This window comes from Desmodus rotundus, chromosome 11 (assembly GCF_022682495.2).
Source record: "Desmodus rotundus isolate HL8 chromosome 11, HLdesRot8A.1, whole genome shotgun sequence".
Lineage (NCBI taxonomy): Eukaryota > Metazoa > Chordata > Mammalia > Chiroptera > Phyllostomidae > Desmodus > Desmodus rotundus.
The window spans coordinates 18,019,205-18,045,140 of NC_071397.1; the positions used below are offsets into that span (position 1 = coordinate 18,019,205).

A 25,936-nucleotide genomic window follows, 5' to 3' on the forward strand; every position below is an offset into this window, starting at 1 on the left:
ATCTGCCCACAATCCGCAGAAATCCATCCTCCTCCGCTTTTGGACTTGCTGACAGCACGCACACACTTGATTTGTGTGGCCTTCCGATTAACTTTAGGGCCTCTGATAAGAGCAGCGGAAGGGTGATGGGCAGTCAGAAGACAGGTGCACGTGAGTCAGTTCTGCTGTCGCGTGTCTTACCTCCATGGGTCGGAATTCTACTCTCCATCCAATATCTGAGTTTGGAGGAGGAGGCTTAAATCTCATCGTCTGCCAATTTGTGGACTGAATATTCTATAATAAAAAAGAGAATAAAACCACCTTTCCATAGGTCCAAAAAAATTAAGATGATTTGATATTTAATGAGGGAAGATTGTTCACTGTCCATACCTAATACTCTCCACTTTACAGTTATAAAAAGGTACAATTTAAGATTTTCTCAGAGCGTGGCCTGCTAGGAAAACACACAGCAAGTTTTTAACGGAAGTTGGGTGGTACGTCAGTAGCACTGAGGTGAACAACCAGGTTATTTTTACGCAGCGTGTTTGAATTTTTCACCATTATGCAAACAAGAGAAAATACTGAACAAGAAATTTAGACTCAGAGATATAGCCTGTAAGAATCATAATAAAAGCATTTTAAACCGGTTTAAAATTTTTCTTAGTTCTTTACTACACTGGGTAATGTAAGGCATATGAGATTTCTACTGTCACTAAGGTATAGAAAACTGCCTCCATCCTGGTTAATGAAATAAAACTGCATTTAAAACAGGAAATACCTCAAAATGGTCTGACTCATTGGCATCATCCAGGTGTATTTTCTCTTCAAACAGAGTCAGTGGGTCTCTAATGAAGAGATGAGCGACATGCTGGGCCAGGAGATGATCGATGCCTGCAGAGAGAAGTCACACTGGGCTCACCTCAGAGCTCCGGACTCCACTGCTCTCTAAGTTCCGGAAGAAGACAGGACAGCTCGGGACGTTTTAAGAGAAGGCGTCTAGAAGCTTAGGCAATGGCTGGTTTATTCAGTGTTCTCGTATTGTGGATGACTTTATTTATCCTACGGGCCTGGGGAAGTGCCAGACTTTTACTCACTACTTACACAATGCCTGTGGGGGCACTGAGGTGGACCTAGATACAGACCTCCAAAGTAAGTTCCTTTTGCTAAAAGTCAAGAAGATCTCACAAGCATTTGGAACTTGAAACTTTAGGAACAAGCAGCCTCCTAAGAAAAGCTAGAGACTTCACACTAAAAACAGAAACCAGACCAGGAGTCAGCAAAAAATGTTTTAAAAAGCTTTGAAGAACTGAAGGCGTACAATAAAAATCTAGAAAAAAAAGGCATGGATGCTCACCTTCCTGCAACAGCTGTTTGTAGATTTCTTTATCTATTGTCAAGTCGATGTCATTGTATTTCTCGCCACACTCAGATAAATAACTGTCTATTGAATCATATCGGGATTTACTAATCCGATAGTTATTGTTCTTCAGTGGCTAAAATTAAGAACATCTGAGTGAATGTCACATAAAATCATCTGGAAACAAACTAATGCCCCAATTAATTATATTAAAATGCCTTATGTTTTTATATATAATAATTATATAAAAGTGTCCAAACTTAACAAGACCCTTAAAGAAAAGTTAACACTGAAAAGTTTTACTAGGGAGAATTATATTTAAAAAGCCTGGAGACAAAGTAAGTAGCCATTTTCTGTGATATAATTTAAATATACTTTAATTTTTTTCTTTTTTAAAGCAGATCACCTTCATTCTTATTAAACTTGGAAAATAAGTGCCAAATTGAAGCAAAACCCTCCTGAAAACAGTTTATAATGTAAAACACAGCTATCAAAATGATTTTTCCTTTAAAGTTCTTTAATTTTGCCCTGACTGGTGTGGCTCAGTTGGTTGGGCATCATTTCACAAAGCAAGAAGTTGCCAGTTCAATTCCCGGTCCAGTCCCTGGCATTTACAAGAGGCAACCAATCGATGTATCTCTCATACATCGATCTTTCTCTCTCATTCTCCCTCCCTTCCCCTCTCTCTAAAAATAAATACATCTTTAAAACAATAAATACAAAATAATTTTTTAAAAGATTTTATTTATTTTCAGAGAGGGGGGAAGGAAAGGAGAAAGAGGGAGAGAAGCATCAATGTGGTTCCTCTCATGCGCCCTCTACTGGGGACCTTGCCCGCAAACCCAGGCAAGTGCCCTGACTGGGAATCAAACTGTTGACCTTTTGGTTTGCAGGCTGATAATCCCACTGAGCCACACCAGCCAGGGCCAAGATAAATTTTTAAAAAGTTCCTTTATTTTTAGAAAGCATGTTCAACAACTTATGAACAATTACATGAAGACCGGAGCAGCAGGTGCCCGGCCCTGGTTGAGAAAATCAGAATTATTTGTGAGGGCTCCTTTAAAAACACCTGTGAAAAGCTCTAGTCCTGGAGATACTTATTAGGTCTAAGATGGGCCTGGGGGTGTGTTTTTTAAAGATCTCCAGAGGTGGTTCTGATGGGCACTCTTGGCTGGAGAAATGCAAGGTCACAGTTCAACATGCAAACAAGAGCACTAACCAACCATTATCAGGCAAAACCTAACCCTTTGTAGGATAAAAAAAAAAAAAATTTGATGACACAGTACACTTTCCACAGCAGAAAGCATCAAAAACAAAGCACTCCTGTAGCGCCATAAAGCCTTTTGGTAAAAACAGCCATCAGCAATGACTTCCAAGATGTTAAAAAAAGAAACAAAAACAAAAACAAAACTGCACTTATTAATTTGAAACAAATGATGAAAATTAATTTCCCACTCAAACCAAATCACATTTCCCACATATTCACCCCGAAACAAACACTATAAAGACAAGACTACAAACAAAAAGAGGTTTATAACCCATGAATTTCACCCCATATGTGACTAACCTATTCAAGACAAAAAGTTAAGGGAAACTTCAAAATCGCAAGTAGTTACAATAACTTCATTTTACCATTTGATATACAAAGGCTATTAAGGAAAATCATTCCCACCTCCAGGCCTCTCTCCTCCCGAGTTCTATCATCTACAGATGCAGAAATCACGCCCCAGCGACAATCAATGTCTGACACATAGCCTCGGTAAAAAGGAGACGCAGCACTCAAAGCCATCTAAAAACAAACAGAAGTCAGCACCTGCAGGTTCAAAGTGTCACTTCCATGCTGAGAAAAGCTCCATGCAGTTATCCCTGACGAAGAAGAATCGGTTATGCAGCCTGTACAGAGCTCTACTACATTATCTGTGGCTGTTTCTCACAATGAAATAAACACACGAGAAGGGACCCAAACCCCTGGATCGGATCCATTTAAATCATCCTCTATAATGTGAGGACATGAAGGATGGGAGAGGGAAGATGGCTACACTTGAACTTGACACTTCCACACATAAATGTCTTACTAGTAACAGTAAATGCCTACGGTTTAGACTCTTAGTCCGTTGGCTCTTCATCTATCATCTGTGTTAGTTCATTTCTGAATAAAGTCTTAACAGGACTTGAGTAGCACATTCAGCAAATTTTGCACATGCGGTCTTTATTTTATACAAAGAAGTATTTAAAATAAGATGTGATTTCTACTTACGACAATTGGGCAGATAGTGGCCAACTGATCATATAGGTATCTAGCCTCAGATATGCTGCAAGCTTGGAAGGTTACCTGTTTAAGAATTGCAAGTTATTAACAACAAAGAATGATTAACCTCCTCCCCCAAGGAGTGAAAGTCTGAGCAGACGGCTTGAGAAGGGAGGGGACCTGGTATGTAGTGGTCATTCCACTAATGAAACATTTAATACAGGATTTCTGTTTAAAAGTGGTCTTAGATGAATTTTGCTAGAAAATGGTATTTAATCATGTTCACAACTAGTATCAATGACCATGTTCCTAAGCTAAGTAAGATTTTAGAAGGTGAAGAAAGAAAAACAAGACACTAGATAAATGACGAAGTTCAGTAAGGCATTTCCTCTTCTATTAAAGAGGAATTCAGCAGCTTTCTTTCAAGAGCTTCCCATTCACTTTAGTTGGCTGACGGGTTATATAGGTTTTGTGGTACAAAGGGATTTGGAGATGCTAAAGGATGGGTTTCAAGTTCACTGGCGTATGAGGAATAGCTTAGAAGGGCAGGACTGGAGGGTGGCAGAGCAGTTCAAACACGGCCGCCGGCTACGAAAACGTGGAGCACACCAGAATTACGGCAGCAGGCTCTACCACTGGGTACAGACAGTGAGGGTGTGACTTGGGACTTGGCTTGGGTGTTCCCAGGAGAGACAGAGGAAGAGGCACCATGACATATGGGGTTACAAGTCAAAGAACAATCAGACAAAGAGGCCCTGGAAGTGGCTGGGCCCCAGGGCTGGTGCCTAGAAGAAAAACCTGAGCTGGAGAAATACTTGGGGAGTAGACTCAGATGGGGTCCTGAAGGCAGGCAGGTCAGCAGAGGGTCTGTGCAAGGTGGGTAAGTAGTCCGTTAAAGAGTTAGGCAAAGAAAAAGATCACTTAACAATTAGTAGAAATACTCCATAAACAATTACCAAAAAGGAACTAAAAAATGTCCCACCTCTGTGGGGTGGGAGCACTGGGCACAGTGGAGGGAGCAGGGCAACAAATCACGGCTGTGTGATTAGCCCATCTGTAGTGACTGCACAACGGGAATAGTTCCGATTTCCTGTCGTTATTTAATGATAACATTTTGAATTCAGTGTTGATGCAGGAAATGATTTCAGTGCTTATACTTGAAGTAACAGCTGAGTGAACATGTTTACTGTGACAATCCCAGCATGCTAGTTCCCATAGTTTTAGCCAGGTCTCAGCTTTGCATTTTTTAAACGCTGAGAACTACTGTTGGAGCCACGGGTGCGCCAGCTCAATCACAGTGGCATTTCATGTCCCCGTGGTAACTACAGAAGACAATCACTTAGAGGAGTTCTTGTATCATAATGAACCAGCCATTACCAATTAATTCAATATAGAGAAGAGCTGCGTCATAGCCATCAACGAATAAGAGTATGCGTGGTTCAAACAGGTAAAGATTGAAAAGGACTGGCAATTAGGTCCCTGATAAGGGGAAGAAGGACAGTTTCTGCAAAGAGGCGGGAACTCAGAAATCAGCCTGTGCCTGGGCAAGGGTTAAATGGGAAGTGAGGAGATGGGGGAGGTGAGTATTTACACACTCATCTGCTGTGACCCACCACGAAAAGCTCCAGCAGAGCAGAGATCTGTCTGCCTTGAGTTCTCCACCGCAAGTGTGCAGAACAGAGTCTGACACCTACTTAGCACTTAATAGATATTTATTAAATGAGTAGTACATTATCTTGAAGGACAGAGGAAGCTAAAGAGGAGAACACAGGGACAAAGATCAGTTGTATTTTTGTATAATGGCTGAGATACTGAAAAACTATGACCCTACAGGCCAAATTTATTACAAGTACCTAAATGTTCCCCAAGTGTTTTGACTGCTGAATTCTTTTGAACATGCATCTCTAGTTTATTTAGGTCCTCCTTCAGCACTTTTGAGTATTTTAGTGTGTGTTTTACTGTTTTTAAGAAGATACTATAATAAGCATCTTTTCAGTTTTTTGACTGGCTTCTCTGAGCTGGCCTAGTGCGTATCAGATGATCCACAGACAAACCCAGGAAAAGTCACCTCTAGAAAAGTATGGCTTAGAAAATCAGCACCTGGAATTCCTAGTGGAGTCACAACAGCGAAGGAGCTCATTCTAAATCTATTTACTGACATCTATTTACTACCAGGCTCCTTCTTTATTCCAGAGGTGACACAGCCCTTACCAAACCGAGTGCAACATCACTGTGGGCGACAGCTTTAGTGGGGGGAGGAAAACATGCTCTAGTACCTTAAAAAGGTGTGAATATACGAACAGTTGGCTTCTGGTACCTTTTAAAGTATATACAGAGGAGAAGCAATGCCACTAGGAAACTGATGATGGGGGGCAAGAAGAAGTATGGAAAATAGGTGTTAGAAACCTAAATTATGTAGAACCCAGTTTGAAGCCACATGATTTTCTGGAGGGTAGGAGGCTTCTTATAACAGGCGTGGACTTAGTGACAGGAGCTCGTGAAATGACTTCTCAACAGCTCCCCAAGAGTCTGGACTCTGAATGTGGTTAAGATGATTTTTTGTTTTGTAAAGTAAGGTTTCCATTAATCTTAAATTACTTTAAAACTATTATTTCTGCTTTACTGTAATAAGCAGTTTCTTGAGTTCCACTTAAGAGACTCAAAGCAGGGTTTCTGAGCTGCTTTGTGGAAGTTGTCTTGTTTGCCACACACGTCACATCACCTGTGCTGACGTTGTTGAGTTCTGAAACTGGGGTGCCAAATGTGCCACTGAGAAAAAAACCTTAATCTTAAACCCATGTCGGAGCTTAAATTGGATGGAAAACTAGCAATAACAATGGTAACTCCTACCACTAGAACACATTTCTTTATTAAATACAGGATTTCAAAGGAAAGAACAGCCCTTTGGAACAGAAAAACTGTGATGTCCGCGGCAACACACCCTGGTTTAATATTAAACTGAGAAAAGGCAAACGGTACTCCCGTGGCACCGATATGCTTTTAAAGCCGCTCACTGAAAGTTCTAGAGCTTAATGGTTCCCTTTGGAAATATTTATAATCAGGATAGGAAAGCAGATATTCAGTTAACAGTCAAAAGGTCTCTTTTTTACGAAGTATGAACATTTGTAAGGAAACTTTCTGGCCTATGTTTGTAAGCCACATATTTTATACTACCTATGTAAGTCAGGAAAAAATTTTATCCTTGGCCTTGGTTACCAAAGCACATTCCGCATGGAAAAGCCTGACTCTGGCATTCAATTTTGATTACACACAGCTATAAAAATAAACACATCAGAGATATGTGCGAGAAGGTGTCTACGTTGCAGCCGTTTGAGATGAGGGGATGCTGGGCTTCCCGGCTGCTGTGGAGAGCGCTGAGGCACGAGGCTCGGGGGCTTTGCCTGGGGCCAGGCTCTGCACTGCTCCAAGGACACCCTTTCTAATCAGCCAAACTAATCAGATCTCCTTGGAAAATAACGGGAGGCCTCTATTTTATTTGATTTTTCAACTTGAAAATTTTTATTTTCAAATTTTCAACTCCTGTTCCTTGCATGAATATAAAAACTTAAAGTCCAAAGAGCCCTTGGATTACACCCATCAGAGTTCATTTTCAGAAATAAGAGATTCGAGCAATGTTTAGAAGCTCGAAGCTGCACTACCACTACGCCACTAGATGGCAGCAAAAATCAGGCATTAAGAAAGAACAGAGTGAATGACCTGCGAGTATTTCACATTTAAGTTAATTAAAAACTACATATCTTTGGAGTGAATGGTAGATTCTGTAAATTCTCTGTACAGAGATAGCTTTCAATGAATTTACTAAAATAATTTTACTGGTTTTCAGAAAGGCATAGTAGCTACCATTTCCACTTGATTAAATGGGATTTTAGGAAGGAAGCACAAATGCATAAAGAGAAGTCAAACAGAAGTGGGCGAGGGCGCTCCGCCTCGAGCGCACGTGGAACAATACCTGAAGACAGCAATTGCCCATCCCAAACCCCATGGCGTCCATGTAGATGTGATCCGGCTTTGAAGCCTTGGCCGCCTCATCATCCTCAGGAAATGTTTCTATAAACGGAGACGGTGTGTTCGTATCCTTAAATACTGCATTTAAAACAGTAAGATAAAAAAGGAAATGGTGAGACCCAGGGATTCAACAGCAATGCAACAGGGACCTCTCCCGCTGCCACCTCCCGGGGGACCTACTTGGTACGTTGATGACAACCTTTTCTCCCCTCCTGTGTCGGATGTTTCTTGTCAGGGTGCTGAAAGAGACACCAAATGTCGTAATATCAGTCACCAAAGACCCATTATGTAAAAGAAGAATTTGATCACATACTAGTGAGTGAAATCCTCTACCTTCCAACTACTTCTGAGGCCACTGTACAGGTAATTTATATGTATCAAGATACTCTGAATGAAGGCTTTACCTTAATGCTGCTTCCTTGGGTGCTTACTCAAGGGCGCCACTCTCTCGCTGGCTCAATCCCCACTTTCCCAGCTCCTCGTAACCCGCCAGACCAAGTGTTTTGAGTCTGCCCTGGTCAGGTCTCACCCTGCCTTTCTAACACCTCCCACATGAACCAAACTTTAGTACTTGCTCTCCCAGGCGCTTCTGGAGCCCCAATACCTCATTACTGCCTCCCCAACCTCAGGCATTAATACTTATCCCTGGCTCTGCAATGTTGAATCCAGAAGCTACCAGGCAAATGTGGCTACTGAACACATGAAATGTGGCTAGTCCTAATCAAAATATGCTGTGTGGTTAAATAAAACACACCAGATTTTGACAATTTAGTACAGAAAAATTTCTTATACTTTTTGAAATATTGAGATTACAAGTTGAAATGATAGTTTGGATACATAGGGTTAAACAAAACATTATAAAAGTCAGTCTCCATTATTTACTTTTTAAATGTGGCTCCTAGAACACTGAACAACTGTGGCTTACGTTATGCTCCTACTGGACAGTGCCGCCGGAGACCCAGCTTACGTGCCACCTCTTCCGCGACGCTGCTTTGGCCCCCTCGGTCAGAAGCACCCTCCTTTCTCCACGGAGTACCCTGGTGCTACCACTTTCTAACACAGTGAGAATCTATCTTTTTTTACAGCTGAATATCTATCTGTTTTTCCCTTGGCACACTCTCAACATTTGAAGTCAGGAACTGTGTCTATAAATCTTTGTGTCCGCTACAAGACTTTGCATATGGCAAGTGTTCAGGCCTCTTTAAAAATGAATACTGAGCAGTCCTAACATCCCTAACTCTAGGTCAGGCTCCTGGGTTCAGGATGATGGGTGAGCCTCAAGGCACAAAACCAAGATCAGACTGGTGTGGGCCCTGAAGTCACTTAAAACCCAAGAATTAAACTACAAACTAGTGGAGCTAGGCGAGAACAGAAGGTAGAGAGTACCTGTTATATGCACATGTACATATTTTACCGTATTATCAAGGTAGAGTGGGAAGAGTAGATCACATATACTGGTGTAACTTACAGAGGGAGAAAGAGGTAGAAATAATTAAGAGAAAGCTTCCTAAAGCAGGTGTTTAAAGAGCGAGGATCTCCCTAGAAAAGAATCTGATTACAAAAGGAGAGGACAGTGGCTAAGTTGATGACTATAAGATGAGCCGGACACGGGCAAGTCAAGCCTGGCACCAGAGCAACAATTAAGCCGCCTTGGCGGGACAGAGCCCGCAAAGGGGTGGGGTGTGTGTGTGCAGTTATCTGCTGTCTTCTCCGGTCGATTACAAAGGAGCCAGAAATCAGCAAATGCTCAAAGAGGACTCCTGTGCAGGACCATCGACCCTATGAGAAGGCAGGGATCTGAGTGAGGGGCACCTGTATTTGAAGACAAAGCCATACTCACCTGAAGCGGGGGTGCTTGTTTATTGCTTCATCAGGAAAGAAGAGGGACTTGGAAGCTCCACCTTCGACTGGATTGGGTTTGAACTCAGGCAGCGTGAACCCGGGGCAGCCTAATCTACAACAAATTTAGGAACTAAATAGATAGGAATTTTTTTCAAGGGTTAATTACGCCTGGCCATCACTGCACCTGTGCACCTGGTAAAATAACTTGTGTATAATAATTATGCCCCTTTTCAGAGGGTCAAGCACACAAACGTTTTGTAAATACTGGGCCCCATTACAACCACCCCTTTGCACTTTGTCTTATTCACCAAGATCTCCTTTTGTGATTCCAGCCTTTTACTGACCTTGTCAGAGAACTTCCATTCATACATTGTCCACAGCACACCCTACCCATCTCTTCATTTAACTGCAACACCCACAGCCCGGAAGTCCCTTCCCTTGGTCTTGTCAATTGTTAGGAGTTACAGGACCACCCCCCCACCCCTGCCCCAAACACACACAGTTTCTGAGGCTTCCTCTTTTACTAGCTGTAAACTCTCAACTTATCTTTTGACCCCTGCACAGTCACTGCCCCCAACCTCTGCTGCTTCTTGTCTTTGCAGGTCACCTCACGTGTCCCTCAGGATTAAGTACTGTCTCTACAGGTGTCCTCATCTACCCTGCAGCCTGCCCTACAGAAGAGTTTTAATTCCAGCCCAGAAAAAGGAAGCGCTGGGTGTAATCCTAAATGCAGTGATACCACCAGCTCTTCAGAATTAAGAATTTTAAGGTTTTTGTTAAGTGTGCTGTGAGGGAAGACAAAGACCCACAAGTTACTGGAAGCAAAACAGGGAAGGCTCTTGTCAGGGCTTTGGATCAGTGATAAGAAACTTTTGGTTGAGAGCCAAGATTAGTCTTTGCCTCATTTCCAACCCCTACCTTTTATGAAATGAAGTGCCGGTTGGCTGAACTTCTGCCTGTGAACAATTGAATTCGCTGATCTTATCTAGAAAATAGTTCCCAGGGTTGCGGGGAACTCCTGCAGCTCTGCCCATTGTGTACCGTGAGCCCGCACCCTTGGGGAAAGGCCTTCAGGGAGTGACAATCGCACACCTGGTGGATTCGCAGCCGGCCAGCATTTGTGGAGTCGGAGTCAGAGCACCGATCGCTGCTTCTCCCCCAGCCCAACCAGGGTCGGCCAAGGCAGCCTCCTGCAGCGCTGGCAGTGTGAGAACCTTGGGGTCCAATGCCCGCGCAGGGGTCACTGGCGGCGACCGGGCACGGAAATGCCGCAGGTGAACGAGGACTTGAATTCTTCAGTTTTTGTGCATTTGATTACATTTACATTGTCACAGACTGTAATTCCACACTATAGTTTTGCCTTTACAGAAAGAAAAATCATCCGTTTACACTCAAAAAAGTGTAAATAGCTTTTAAAATAAGGATTTTTAGAATAAAACTTTTAATTTCTTTGTCTCAACTCTCCCTCATAATAACTTAAGAAAAAGAAGCTATATCTTAAAAAGAAAAAAAGGGGGGAGTGGCAACTATTCTATACGGAGCTATTCTCACAGGTAGAGACACATTAGGTTTGATCAGAAGTTTCCCGTTGCGGCCCACTGCCACAATACTGCACACTCTGAATTTTAAAGTATAAGCTGAAGCAATTCTGGTTTGCATCACGAATGTCATTTTAAAATTTGCCAAGTAAAAGGCAGAACTCTAATGTTAAGGGGAAAAAGGAAAACCTAAGATATTGACTTTTCCAGTTCCCTGAAACTTGCCAAATGGTATCTGTAACACACTTCTTGGCCTTTATTATTCTAAATTTCGTAATAATTACTTAACCAACAGCCTTGACATCTCTTCTCTCCGCCCTAGGTTTCCTGATTTTGCCGTCTCTTGGTCTACCCACCTGACCCATCTCCACCACCCAGCTCACGTGGGCTGCGACTATCTCCCCCAAGTGCACCCCCTTACTCACCCCTCCCAGTGGGCCCCGGCGCCCATCCCACAACCACACTGATGCCACAGCTCAAGTGAGTGCTGCCGAACTGAACTGTGATGCTATCTGCCCAACCTGACCTTGCCAAGGTCTCCTACTGCTTTTAGGATAGCAACCAAAATTCTTCGTCAACACAGTTTGGCCCACTAACCATCTCCCAGCTTCACCTTACCCCATACTTCTACTTCACTCTCAACGCCTTGTCACACCAGCCTTCCAGTTCTCCGGCGGCTCGTGCTCCCTGGCTCATCCTAGGACTCGTGCCCATCCGTGCTGCTCCCTCTCCCCAGGACATCCCTTCCCACTCTACTATTAAACTCCCACCAGAACTTGGGCATCACCCCAGTCACCCTCCCTGGGAGGGCCGTCCCCCACGGCGCAGAGGCTGCCAGACAGCGCTGCCACACTCCTCATGCTCACACCCCTTCGCTACTCCACTTGCCATCGCAGCCTCACTGCGTGGGCTCTGGTGTGCAGAGGCGCTCTGATGTCCGAGTGAGTGGCAGTCAAGATTTCTTTACCTCCTCCTTCAGCATCGGGGCAAAGGAACACACCCATTCTCTTCCAAGAAACCTGTCCACCCTCACCCAGCTGGGGGGTTTTATTTCTGGCAGGGAGAGGGGTGTGGCCTGCACAAATGGAACGAAGGAATCACAGAAAGTAAGAGATAGTTTTCTAAATGTTTGGTGAGTTGCTTAACATAGATTTCAACTATTCAGCTGTCACAATGGGAACTCCAAAAAATTCTCATTCAAGTGTCCTTCCGAGACCAACGGTAAGACTGTGTTCATTACGAACGCTCATCAGGAAAACAAAGAAGATATGAAAATATGTTCAAATTGTTCCAGGACATGGACACCAATCCCCATGGATGACCGCCTCCCCTCACCCAGTCTATGGTTAATTTGTGTCAACAGTACCCTGGGGGCACTGATGCCAGCCCTCCAACGGGTGCCCCTTTGATCAGATGACCCTTTGATCCGCTGCCAACATCATCATTTGCTGGCAGGTAAATGAGTGAGAGGAGCCGTGGGTAGTCGTCAGGGGACACAGCGACCCCTTCACAGGGTCAGAGCTGCACGGCACTAGGAATGTGCTGCTCCCGCCACCCTGCCTGGGTGGCTGCTGTCACATGCTAACCAGTCCACCGGTCACTGTGGTCCTTGTGTCTTCCCCACCAGGCCCAAAGGACGGCTCTCACCACAGTGCTCTGGGCCACCACCGCCCACTGAAGCCAGTGTGCACTTGTTGCCTGTAGCTCTGACATCAGAGTCCGCCCAAGGCAGGACTGTGGAGAACGACCTGTCTGTGACATATGAGAGCTGCAGGGCCTAAGGCCTGGTCATGAGTTGCTCTCTTTATAACCTGTATGTCTGCTGGGACAGGTTCAAGGAGGAACCAACCTGGGAAATGAAGTTATTGTGCAAAGAGCTTGATCTTCTTTTAATAAAGAAGTCGCCTCCTGCCGGCGTTTTCTCATGTTGTCTTCAACTGTGTTGAACTCGGACATGGTTCCTCCATACGGCTGTCCGGGTGTCCCTTCAATCATGTAACTCCCATACTCTGGTCTCCAAAGCGTAGGGTGGCTACAGAGGAGAAAAAAATTCGCCCCGTCTTATTCTTTGGCTATAGTCTACTCAATTTTTAGAAAAAAAAATTTTTTTTAAAGCTGCCTCAACAATTTTAGAAGCTATTAGGTATAAATGAAGCAAAAAACTTATTTATAATTCCCAAAGGCCACTCATGTTTCATAGTTCTTCAACTATGCAAAGGTTGAAAGTACTGGGTCCAAAATATTTATAAATAACCGAACACACAACAGGGCGCTCACTGTCCAAGACAGGTGCGTCCACTTGGCAGGAAGGAGATCAGGCTGTAGGGCTCCTTCAGTTCTCTGCTGAGGCCCAAACTCAGGCGCAGCCTACTCGAATCTGGTGAGCAGAGGACAGGCCCCTCCGCCTCTGTCTACTTAAACATTTAGTAAACATCCCGTTAGCCGAACAAACCCCATCTGCAAGTTTTACCTGGTACCATAGTTCGTGATTTCAGGAACACCGTGGCAATTTTTAAAGCTTAATGCTAGTAGACAGGCTTTACATTGAGTTTACTATTCTAAGTGCTTTAATATATTAAAGGAGTTAAAATATCAACACCATACATGGTAGAGATTATTATTATTCCTACCGTGCGGATAAGGAAACTGAGCCGCAGAGAAGTGACCTGCCTAAGGTAACCCAGCTATTAAGTATAGGAATCAGAGCCTGGGCTCGAAACTGCTATGCTCTCCTGTCTCCTTTACATTTGAGGAAAGAGTCTGTTCTAGTAGTTCCAACAATTTCAAAAACACTAAAACAAGTCTTCGGCTTACTTTGGGTTTGTCCTTTCCCCCTTTTCTTGGAGAATTTCAAGAAGTTCCTCTCCAGACAGGATCAACTGGACCTTTTCATGTTCATGATCAAAAGACACCAACATGTACTCCACCTGTTGAAGAGAAGCAGAGAAAAATGAACACGCTCTCAGACTGGTGACCTCCGTGTGACCTTCCGGAGAAGAAGGCAGGAAAACGTGAAGTTCAGAAAGGACCGACAGTAACTTGAGACTGTGACATTGCCTTATGCTACAGCAAATAAGAAGTGTTTGCAGAAAGTGAAAAACTGTGTGAGGACAAGAACTCCTGTATCTCGATTTCCTCTCTCCCGTGTTCTACTTGATGTCCTCTACGGAAAGGTCAAGATGCCCATTTTGACAAATTGTACTTTGAGAGAGAAGTATTTCAAAGCTGAGATTCTTTACAGCTGCAAGAAGTCAATTTTTTTTCAATTTTATTTCTTTCTTTATTTTTATTTCGTCTTTATTGTATTTTTCCCGTTACCATTTAGTCCCTTTATCCCCTCCTCCCCCAGCAACCACCACACTGTGGTCCCTGCTCAGCTGGCTTACTCAAAGTTTACGGAGGTGGTTATCTGGGCATTCTGATCACGGTGCATTATCCTTTCTCACAGGCAGGTAATTTAATAATCCCAAAGCAAGCCCTCCTATTGGAGAGTTCAACACACCAATATGGAACAGTTATTTTAGGAGTTTCAACCATTTAGTTGGGGCTTTTCAATAATAATGTAGGACAACTTTCTGGCTCTGAAACCAGATTAAGTTGACAATGCAAGGTGCACTAGTGCATCTACAATACCTGAGGGAACTCGGATAAAAATCTAAAGTTCAATACCGAAGTGAGACTTTTCTCAGCAGAGCACAAACAGAACTTGCTTTTCTTTTCCCTGAAGTCACATGCTTTCGATCGTCATTACTGACAGAAACAGTGAAGATTATGGATCACTATGACTGAAATAAAACACACATGATCCGTATGTAAGGAAAGGTATGAACTGGATCACTCAGGCAAACAGCTGCGAGTGCCTTTTGCACAAGACAAAGAGGAGGAGGCAAAACGATGCCCAAGGCAGACCAGTACACAGACAGGTTTCGTTTGGTGTATCCTGATATTTAAATAAAAATTTTAAAAAAAGGCAAGCAACAACGTATCTACTACCTGCCTGACAGTTCACATGTGAATCCAGATTCTGGAGTCCCGCAGGGCTGGGGCCGGGCTGCTCTCCTTTGAGGGGGTGCACCACGGTCTGCAGGGGCCTATTCCCTCATTTATGTGCGCCCGCCCCGTCCTGGAAGGCATTTACCCAGCCATCCCTATCACAGAGGTGGTAATGATCAGAAAACTGTTTTGCCCTTTAGCTAAGAAATATAATTATGACGGGGAAAAAAGTTGGTAATGATAGGAAATAGCCTGGCAGGTTTAAACAACAACGGAAAAGTAAACTTTCAATTAACTTTTATTAGTTGTTGCTATGGACTGAATGTTTGTGCCCTCCACCCCCCACAACCTTACTCTCTAATGTAAGGACATTTGAGGTGAGGCCTTTAGGGTAATTAGGTCAGGAGGGTGGAGTCCTCATGATGGGATTAGTGCTCTTATAAAAATGGATAAGGCCCTGGTGGGCAGCTCAGTTGGTCAGAGCATCTCCTGATGGGCCAAGGTTGTGGGTTCGATCCTTGGTCAAGACACATACAAGAATCAACCAACGAATGCATAAATAAGTGGGACAACAAATCAAACCACCCTCTCTCTCTAAAAATAAATCAATAAAAAAAGCCAGAAGATGAAAAATGATCTCTCTTTTCACCCTGTGAGGACACACCACAAACGCAGCCATTTTTAAGCCAGGATGAGGGCCCCTACTTGGAACTGAATCTGCCAACACTTTGACCTTGGACCTCCCAACCTCCTGAATTGTGAAAAATAAACCTCTGTTGAACCACTCAGTCTATGTTTTTTTTTTTTTTTTAATTTAGTCTATGGTATTTTTTACAGCAGCCTGAACTGACAAAAAAATGAGTTTAAGTTCCTATTCATGCTCCTCGATTAGAAATTTTGGGTTGGGGGAGTGGGGGAGGGAAGACTACTTGACTTCAGTACATGAACCGGAAATGTGAAATCTGTACCTGCACAATCACTCAATGTCAAATGCCTGAAACCTGCAGGCTGCAGATCTGGAAGTGCTCCCAGTTCTAAGTACAGGTTTTCAGATAACATCTACAGATCCAGGATTCCTAAAGAGCTAAAACACGATGGAACAGGAAACTCTGTTAAAGTCTCAGAATGGGTATATAGAAATACAGGTATGAGAAACAAATTTACTTTTAAATGAGCACAAGAAAAGGTCTAACATGAACTTTTCATTCATGGATCCTAACCTTCAAACCCGTCATGCAAAGTAAGCATGAGCACCCTTTTTACAGATGGGCAAAAGGGCTCAGAGATGCTAAGTTCCCCAGGGCCACAAGTGTTAGGGCAGGGATTTGAACCCAGATCTCTCTAGACTCAAGACCCAGCACACCTTGCTGCTAGGACTATAGAGGATGCCAGTCTTGGTTAGTGACAAGCTTTTCAAAAATTGCTGTAAGTTATATGAAGAAGGGAAAGGTTATAATACTGGCTGAAAAATCTCTCAAATTGATTATGCTTCAATTTTATGAAGTGGGCTTGACATTGTATCATAGTAGCTGAGATGTAACAGTTCGTGGTTATAGATTTAAATAGATGGGCCGTCCCAGCTCTTAGGCAGAGGACAGAGCACACTAGGCAGCATTCCTAACTCTCCCAGTTAGAAAGAATCTTCTTCCTTCAGTACTTCCTCCTCCCATCACCGGTTCCAATACATCTGCCATCAGGATTAAGTTATCTTCTTCACCAGATAACCTGCTTCCTGAAGATGAAGGGAAACTTCCCAGACTCCTGCGTTCCCATCTTTCACTATCACAAGGAGCAAGAACTTTTGTACAAACTGTATAACCTCAGTTGCAATAATAACTTTTGTTAGTTCCCTAGTTCTGAAATAGTTGAAGTCCTTAGTTTTCAAAAACACTCTTAGCCTACAATTTAGAGCACGGGAAGGGCAAAAAGAACAAAATGCTTAAACTCAGTCTGAGTTTTAAATATCAGCCAAATGGATGACATTTAAAATGCTAACAAACCAAACTCTCCTTAATTAAAAACAATCATTCATGATCTCATTAAGTAAATGAAACAGAAAAACATCAAATATTTATCAAGTGGGAAAGAAAAACAAACTTACTTTTAGTAGCCTTAAGAACTCCCTGAAGATTTTTCAAACTCAAATTTAAGGTGTTCTGAAGTAATTGTCCCCTTTCTGCACCAGTGTTCAAAATGGTTCTTCAACCTCCTGGCTTTCTGTTACTTTGTTTAATCCTTCCCCCACCAACTTCAGTGCATTTCTGTTTAATTCCAATCCCAGTTCATACACTCAAATAATTAACTCAATCTTTAAGAGTTGAACTAGAGCTGAACTGGATTTTGGTTCAGTAACCTAGTTGTTAAGAGATAATAAAAAGCGATATAATAAGACAATCCTTTCCCAGCACAAAATACCTAAAGCCACAGTAATTTATTTTCCTATTTCTGGATTTTTGTCCCCAAGCTAAATTTTCTTTTTGCATTCACAGTATGAGAGGAAAAGACAAAATTAAAGAGAAAATAACAAAACAGGATATAGAGGCCCTTCTGTACACAACACGGATTCTAGGATTAACTGGTACCAGCTTCCGGACTTCGAACCTCACGCGGGCTGTTCCCCCAGAGGCAGAGCAAGGTCATGTGCGGCACACGTGCAACTCGAGGAGTGTGTGCCCAAGGCGCGCTATCCATGGACTGCAGAGTGGCTAATGCCAATTCACACGCCTAACACATCCTTTGGAAGAGGCAAAAACAGTACTATTCTCAGCACACAGACTGCAATGCCCTAGATGTACCTGAGGGACACTGCTATTCGGTGCCCATCGGTATCTCTTTAATGGGGGAGAATAAGCCCTATACAAATAACCTAGAATGAAAATTAAAATCCTTTACATTTCACTGCTAAAGGACTAAATTTTATTCCCCTAGAATAACAGTGATAATCACTAATGAGCTGCTGAATCAAAGACAGAGGCACATTCAGAAGGCTATTACACAGTTCACAGTTACATACCATTGGTAGGAATGGCCTGGACAGAGTGACTCTCCAGTCATTTAATACAGGTTTGGACAAGCACAAGGTGCGTTACGAACATCTGAAATTAGGCCAATAAATATAATCTTAATTGAGGGTGATGTAAGTACCCAGTACATTGCTGAATACAAACTGTGAAATACTCAGGGCATTCAAGTCCAAGATAACAGTTAAAATATTAACTGTTAATATCACAATATTAAAACTTAGTATTTATGTTATCTTTAAATGGCATTTACTCATAGTTTAAAATCAGAGTTTTCCTTTTTAAAACAACAAAAACATTTTTGATACTCTACCATTAAGGTAAGGGTTTCAGGTAGCTTAGAATTTAAGGAATGGCTAGAAATTTTATGAAATACAAATTTTAAAATTTCTGCTCTTTGGAGGTGAAAACAGTGCTTCACGAGGGAAACAATCTAGTTCTGTAAGACCCAGAGCAGTTATAGGCAGTTGCCTACTTAGGTATGTCATACTTTCTCTCTCCCCACCCTACTGAAACCCGAATTCCGGGTGCAGGGCCAGCTCCTTCATTCACTGCTGGCTCTCTCCCACTGGCCCAAGCCTGCAGTCCTGACTCCTGCTGGAACCACCTGCTGCTTCTCAGAGACCCAGTTTTCTCCTTACACTAACTCTAAAAAAAGCCCACTGCCACTTCGAGGGTTAAGGCTCTAGTGAGAGTTGATGACCAAATCAGTGCCCACAAGAGCATCTTGCTGCCTCCGTCTGCTGTGCCCACCTCCCTTCCTCCCGCACCTGCTCTGTCCCTTCAACCCCCTCAAGAAAGCCCTGTGCTGGGAGTACTGTGGAGAGCCAGGCAGGTGTAGTTCCTGTTCTCAAGCTTGCACTGGGGCTGGGGCCACAGTATTAACACAATAGAGCCAGACTGGCCTGTGGGAGTGCTTGAGATGTGCCCATTAACAGGAGAGTCGGATCAGTTCTGGGAGATCAGAAGGCTTCCGGGAGGAGAGCGACTGCCCAGACAAAGGAGAGGGTCTGCTGCTGCTTGAGTATAAACACGGCCTCCCACAGGGCCCCCCTGCTTTCCCTGACCACCATTCTGACTGCTGCAGCAGTCACCTGCCTGGCTGGTCAGAGATGCAGATGAACTGGTCCCAACCCTCAGAGGTCAGGCCACAACAGTCCTTCTCTGGATTATACTTTGTTTCAAAGCTATGCTTTCTGTCCAGAACACTAGTTCCTCATATGGCAAAATATTAATGACCACTATTTTTGAGCATTGGATGGCATCCACTCCCATATCTAGCACGATATGGAAACTTGGAGGGCCCAAAAAGGTGCTAGCCACAGACACACTTTTTAAAAAAATCCCCTATACTTAGGGAAGACTTGAATGACAAGACCAAAAGAGCCACTGGGCTTAAAACAATGGATACGCATCAGCAAGAAATTCTAACACAGATGTAATAAAATTTTATATGGCTCGGAATTCAGCTTCAGGCAGACTCCCAGGTTAGATATGTCTAAGGATGACATTGCTACTGCTCTCGAAACCACTGTTTCATGTGGTAACATTTGAGCACTTTGGGGAAGCAAGTACAAAGCAGAAATTGTAACATGCTTTTTGTGTTGTTGTATATATACTTCAAACTGGTAGTTGTTGATGTATCAAATTAAACCGTCCTATGTCTTCCAAATAAATGTTTTAGTAGTGTAGTCTAAAGTTAAATCAAGTTCTTACAATGTGATGTATTTCCAACTCTCCCCCCACCCGCCACCATGAAATGTCATTTTATACCACAGAATTGCACAGGTGAGCTCTAAAGAAGTTTACACTTTTAGAAACCAAAATCAATGTGGCCTCACCCTGACCTTGTCTTTGCTGGTCCCCTAGAACAGGACTTCAGCTTACAGAGCAGCATAAGAACAATTAATTTCCTTTATGATTAGGTGAAGTAACTTCCTTGAATCATTATCTTGGCCCACACTGAGAAAACAAATTCTTCACATGCTAAGATTAGTGATATGAAGCCTCAGTAAAAAGTTTTAGGACTTTGAAAGAGAAGAAACTGGGAGCTGCTAGAAAAATTGTGGTGACTCTCGTAAGGGGGACAATGACACCTTTCACTAAAGTAAAAAAAAAAAAAATCATGCTGTCAATTACCAGGCATGTGTGGCTATTTAGAGTTAAAATTAATTAAAATTCCGCTCCCAAACCCCACTAGCCAACTACAGCTAGTGGCTACCCTGCTGGCTGGTGCAAACATTTCTATCAGGGCAGTAAGTTGTACTGTGTACTGGACAGCACTAGACTAAACCCAAGAGACACATGTACCTGGACACATGGATTCCTTACACAGGAAGTCCCTGAATGTAGATCTGCTCTTTCATGGCCTACAGATGGAATGAGACATTTCATTTCTGGCCCTGAGAACTTACATTGGCTGGCTTTTTTTTTTTTTTTTTTAAACATACCACTACACTTCAGGCCTTTGTCAGTAGTAATTTTCCAATGGTCATAAAGACCATGCTATGTGACTCCTATTATTTCGGAACCAAATCCGACAGATCCCAACCAGTCTTCTCACACAAATGAAACTCCAAAAAAGTAGCACATCAGGTAAAGTTATCAATGGCGATGTTTGCTATGGATGCCAAGTTAATGGAGACAGTTGGCAACTGAGAAACCTGAACTTAAACCAGAAGACTTTTCCTCCTAAGAAACAATACTGTAAATGTAAGTCGTTTTTATTGACCTCAAACCACCTGTACTTTAGACTATAGTTTCTGGGTTCCAAGGACAAGTGAATTCCTGGGAACATATTCCCCTGCCCGAGTCCCACTTACCACGTGGCTGACAAGAAAGGGGGTGTCCTGGTTCCCAGAGAGGCTGCTCTGGACCAACTGCTCTGCAGCACTCAGCTGTCTGTGGGGTAGGGAGAGTGTGAGGGAGTGAGGCCACATCAGGAACCTCTGCGGTGGCTCCTACCAGGTGGAGGAGAGCTTAGGACTTTAGCAGAGGCACGACTATTGCTAGAGAGAACACCCTCCACCATGGTGGAGCCCAGCTCAGGGCCTGATGCACTTACTAGAACTGAGCAAGCAAGAAAGCAAGCACATTCCCTTGTGACATGTGTTTATAAATTAGGGTGGCCTAACTTCAGGGACTGCCTATGTGAAAATCAGGGATTTAGTTCTCAGGAACTGGTACAAAGAAGGGAAAGAGTGCTTTCTAAAGAGACTGTGAGAACGAATGCTACAATATAGGGATTCTAACTCCGAAGTGACTGCTGTGCTCAGAGGGGGCCCACCATGTCCCCAGTGACAGTGATTCAAGGCCTCCGAGTTTAATGCTAGTCCACCCTCACAAGAACCTGAGCACAGTCACTCCTGCACAGTCACATCTCATAAAGGCAGCACCAGGTCTCCCCTTTGGGAATTACTCCTGGATGGCAAATCTCACCAGCAAACCTGCTTCAGGTGGGATTTGGAAGCTGGAGACCCTTGCTACATAAATTCCTGCACTGCTGTATTTGAAATGCATGTTAAAGGAGCAAAAATCAGAGGTTAAGTCCAAGCTCCTGCCTTGGGCCTCTGATTCTGGCCCACTACCTGCTGCCATGGATGAGGCGGCCACAGGCTGCATAACTATTGAGTGAGGTCAGCTTGATCTTCATACAAAGGGCATGTCCATAGCTGTCTTTTCATAGTGCTCCACTGCCAGCAGATTAGCTGAGAAGGCCGTGGCCACATTACTAACCCTGTTAGCATCTGTCCTGCAGACCAAGAAATTTACCAAGCACATTCAACATTATAGTTTTGAAAGAATGCTGGCTCGGCCGTGAGTGTACATCTCCTGCAGTGTGCTTGGCAGCTGCTGCGCTACCTGCTCCCTAAGGAGGGGATGGTGGCGGTCCCCAGCAACCCGGCCATCCCTGCACAGCTGCCTGTGGGGCCACTGATTCTCGCAGGCAGGTGGCAGGGCGGTGGGGCGATTTACACGTAGACCGTAGACCAGTATGTCATCCTTGAAGAAAGCAGGAGCTCCAGGGGCAGTTCCCCCTCCCAGAGTCACCACTGAACTGGTGACTGAAAGCCTAAGGTGACTCCAGCCATCCCAGGGTAGTGGTTCCTGCCACTTCAGGCTCTAACAAGAGCAGCCTAGTCCTCCTCTCGGACTACTATGGTGCCCCAACCAGGGACCTGGCCCGCACCCAGGCATGTGCCCTGACTGCCCTGACCGTGAGTCAACCGCTGACCTTTCACTTTGAGGGACAACTCTCAACCAACCAAGTGACGGAGGATTCTGCTGACATGAAGTATGCCCTCGATCTGGTGCTGGGCAGATCCTAGGAACTTCCTGCATTAGCCAGTGTGAGCAGCTGTCAACTTACTGGAGAAAAAACTGCCTTGAAATTTAGGGGAGCTTAAATATCATTTGGCTTTCTCTCTTCACTTTGTGTTAAACAAGTACTTGGTTTTATTAAAAAGATTCCAGTAATATATAGTAAAGGGAAAAAAAGAAAGAATGCTGGTATTTCATCAGAAGGGAATCACTGGCTGTCTAGTAGTGAAAAACACTTGAGCCTCATTTGTGGCTCTAAAACATTTATATTTTCATTCAGAAACAACCCCCTGCCCCCACCCCCAAACCCCCTATTTTCTTTGTAGACACCACCCCTTCTTCTATTCTTCCTTCTTTTCCTTTCACCTTCAAGCTCATCTCGGGCTGGAGCTGCGACCACTGTCACGGAGCTCCTTTCCCCCTGGGTATCGGGGATGCGCTCCCTGGGGGAGCAGCCAGGAGTGGGGCTTTGGAGTCAACCCATTTGAATCCTAGTAACTCGTGAGCGTCAGTTTTTTCTTTTGTAAAATGGGGATAGGAGATAACGGCTACCCCAGAGCCACTGGGGAGGATTACAGCAAATACTGCTCATCAAGTGCCCTCAACAGTAGCAAGTACACAGGCCACTCAAACGTCAGCGGTTATTACTTTCTAGGTCTAGGGCAGGGATACACTTACTGAGACAGAACAGTGTCTTATAAATGTTTTCTGAATTCTGGTTACAACCCTTTAGTGGGCCATGTTAGGTTGCAATCAACATTATTAAAAAACTTGGAAATAAAACAGAATAAAATATCAGAATATGTCACTTATGGGAAGGGGAAGTACTGTTTTACCAAAACTGTTTCAAACAGTTTCAAACAGCATTTGTTCAGGTGCTATTGGTCTCAGTCACAGGTGAAAGCTGCTAGAGTAGAATACCATCTAACTCCGCAAGAAGGCAGAGCTGGCTGGGCTCCTTCACCAGGTGGATCAAGTCACTCCCCTCCTTGAAGCTTACAAGTGGTTCACAGGAAAAAATCCAAAGCCCCTTACCAAGAGCGTTCAACCCATCTCTTGGCCTCCGCCTCCTCCATTTCAACCACTGCCACCGCCACCCGCCACCACTGCCACGCAGCCACACTGGCCAGCTTTCTGCTTCTCTAACAACCACTTCAGGGCCTTTGACACATTTTCGTTCCTTCCGTTGGGAAGGTTTTACTTCAGCCCTTCAAATGGTTGGCTCCTGTGGGTCTCAAGTCCAGTGCCACCTCTTCAAAGAAACCTTTTCTGACACCCCCCAACAGTGTGACCCTCTTTTTGTCCCCGCCCTCAAGGAGCCCCAACCACACTAGTGCCTCTTGGACTTGTGCAAGGTGGTTACCCTGCCCAGGGCAATATTAATCTAGCCTCTATTTTCACAAATATTACAATTACAGGCATTTGGAATGTGTTCTGATCTCTGGGCCTTAGTTTCATCATCTGCATAAGAAGAAAAAAATGTCCTTTCCAGCTCAGTCCTACTATTTCTGTAATTAAACTCTTCCAGAAATCCTCTTAGTATATAACCATCAATTTTTTATTTCACTCTCAAATACATTACTCACTCTGCATTGCCAGGAACGTAATTTCATTCAAATGCATTTTCTCGTTGCTTATAGTTTATCCCCTCTTTTAAGCATATGATCTCTTAAAAAACTGTAAGTGTGTTATAGGTAGAAATCTGTCTAAAATCGATTACATGCTCTTCCACTATCAATAGGAAGACAATAAAGACATCTTCACTTTCCATTAAGGCTTCAGGATTCACCAGCAACTTCATTTCTAACCTGAGTCCTAACCGAGCCACACCCTGGAGGCCCACAGGGCTGCATGTAGATCTGCTTTTCACAGCTGCTCTCTGTGAACTGGTCTCTCACTTCTGCCTCACGTGGTCTTTTTGTAGTTCATCCCGAGCTGGGAAAGGAGATGAAAGAGCTTGCAGGAATTGTGTATGAAGTCAGTGACCTCTGGGTAAGGAAGGACTGGAGACGCTTCCAGGAGTCAAGTGCACGAAGGGTGTACTTACAGGACTTTGGGTTACTTTACGAAGTCAGCAGATTGTGACCCCTAGATGGCCAACTTCACCTGACCAAAGTGAAGCCCAAGTGTGACCCTAGGGGCACAGAGGAGAGGACTACCATGCTTAGCACAGGGAGGCCTGTCGAAAGTGCTAGATCGGGGTCCCCAACCTCTGTGCCTGTTGGGCCGCAAAGGAGGAGGTGGGCTTGAATGCAATGCACTTGAATTATCTGGAAACCACCCCCACCTCTGGCCGCCATCTGTGGAAAAATTGTCTTCCACGAAACTGGTTCCTGATGCCGAAAAGGCTGCGGACCATTGTGCTAGATAACAACATACCTTCCAAGTACCCGATCTGTGTAAATATTTAGAGAGACAAATGAAGGAAGCACCCTTAAAGAGCCTCTTTAGGTCATCTGAAACTTACAGTTCTCTCAGAGCATGTACTTTACAAACCAGATTTAAAAAAAAACATACAAAAACATCCCTTAACTTTGTAGTGTTTAAGGTCAACTGCTACAACCCCTAACTCTTTAAAAAGCTTCCAAGAAGTGCCAGCCAGCTTTCACAGGTACTTTGAGATCTTCACCACCTCATCGGAACATCAGAATACGTGAAGTTCTGTGCGCCCCAGCCCATGACCCCCGTGGGTGATCTAAAAGTGGCATGGTCGCAGCTCAGCTGAGTCTTACTAACTTCCAGGAAAAGGGTCATGGAATGTCTCTTGCTTTAGGGTTTTGTTTTAGAGCTGCTAAATCAGCATCCAGTTCGAAAAGAAGTTAACTGACTCCAAAGGACTGAAAAAGGAGCTGGGGGGAGGGAGACAGAGAAGACAGTGCATCTTTGTGACTACTTATGTAACCAGGAACATCTGGTTTGGGGGTTCTTTTGTAATCTTGTTGTGGAAATAAGTTCAACTTCCAAATCCGGACCATAACAGACACAAGTATCTAAGGATACAGAAAGCTCTCCAAAGAGTGTCCAACAGAGTGGAACCTTTGCCATATGAATTCTCCAAGGATATAGTGATCTAGGCCAAGTTTTCCAGATACTTAAAAAGATGTAACCAAAATGAGCTCTTTGGCTAGAAGTTTGAGGCTTATCCATGTTTCCCTATCTTCTTAAACAATATCTGAGAAAGCCGACCTTTAAGTGGAGATTCAGGGTCACCATCCCAGCACACTCAATCCATTACAATCAGTTTCAATATACAACAGAGACAACTTAGCAGTCACATAGATACTGCTTAAGTGACCCAAGCTCGTATGCTTTCTCAGTTCTATCCTGTTTCTTTCTGAAAATTATCATCCTGATTTCAACATGCATGGGCTCTGTGCTATTAATTTTGGCCTCAAAACCAATTTTTGCTCTTTTTCCCAAGTTCCTAATATGTTTGAAATAGGTTGTTGCCAAAGCCTCCATTTCTGTCTAATTGGGAAATCCAATGGCTTCACTTCAGTTCCCATCCTTCCACACAGGGCAGTCCTACTGCACTTGTCAGGACCCCACGCCAAGTCCCTGTCCCTTACCTACATATTCACCAGGGGTCAGAGCACCAGCAGCAATGCCTCCT

The 25,936-nt window shown here is 43.8% G+C and overlaps 1 protein-coding gene across 1 annotated transcript in view; it reads right to left on the reverse strand.

Moving 5' to 3' along the window:
- Positions 1 to 25,936, reverse strand: part of GCLC (glutamate-cysteine ligase catalytic subunit) — a 43,578-nt gene that overhangs the window by 6,402 nt on the left and 11,240 nt on the right. Inside the window, exons 2-11 of the mRNA XM_024558052.3 lie at positions 13,805 to 13,917; positions 12,840 to 13,022; positions 9,451 to 9,564; positions 7,791 to 7,849; positions 7,555 to 7,688; positions 3,594 to 3,668; positions 3,009 to 3,125; positions 1,334 to 1,472; positions 758 to 870; positions 181 to 273 (exon numbers count right to left, since the gene is read on the reverse strand). Of these exons, the coding sequence (XP_024413820.2) occupies positions 181 to 273; positions 758 to 870; positions 1,334 to 1,472; positions 3,009 to 3,125; positions 3,594 to 3,668; positions 7,555 to 7,688; positions 7,791 to 7,849; positions 9,451 to 9,564; positions 12,840 to 13,022; positions 13,805 to 13,917 (1,140 nt within the window). The remainder of the gene's footprint in view (positions 1 to 180; positions 274 to 757; positions 871 to 1,333; positions 1,473 to 3,008; positions 3,126 to 3,593; positions 3,669 to 7,554; positions 7,689 to 7,790; positions 7,850 to 9,450; positions 9,565 to 12,839; positions 13,023 to 13,804; positions 13,918 to 25,936) is intronic.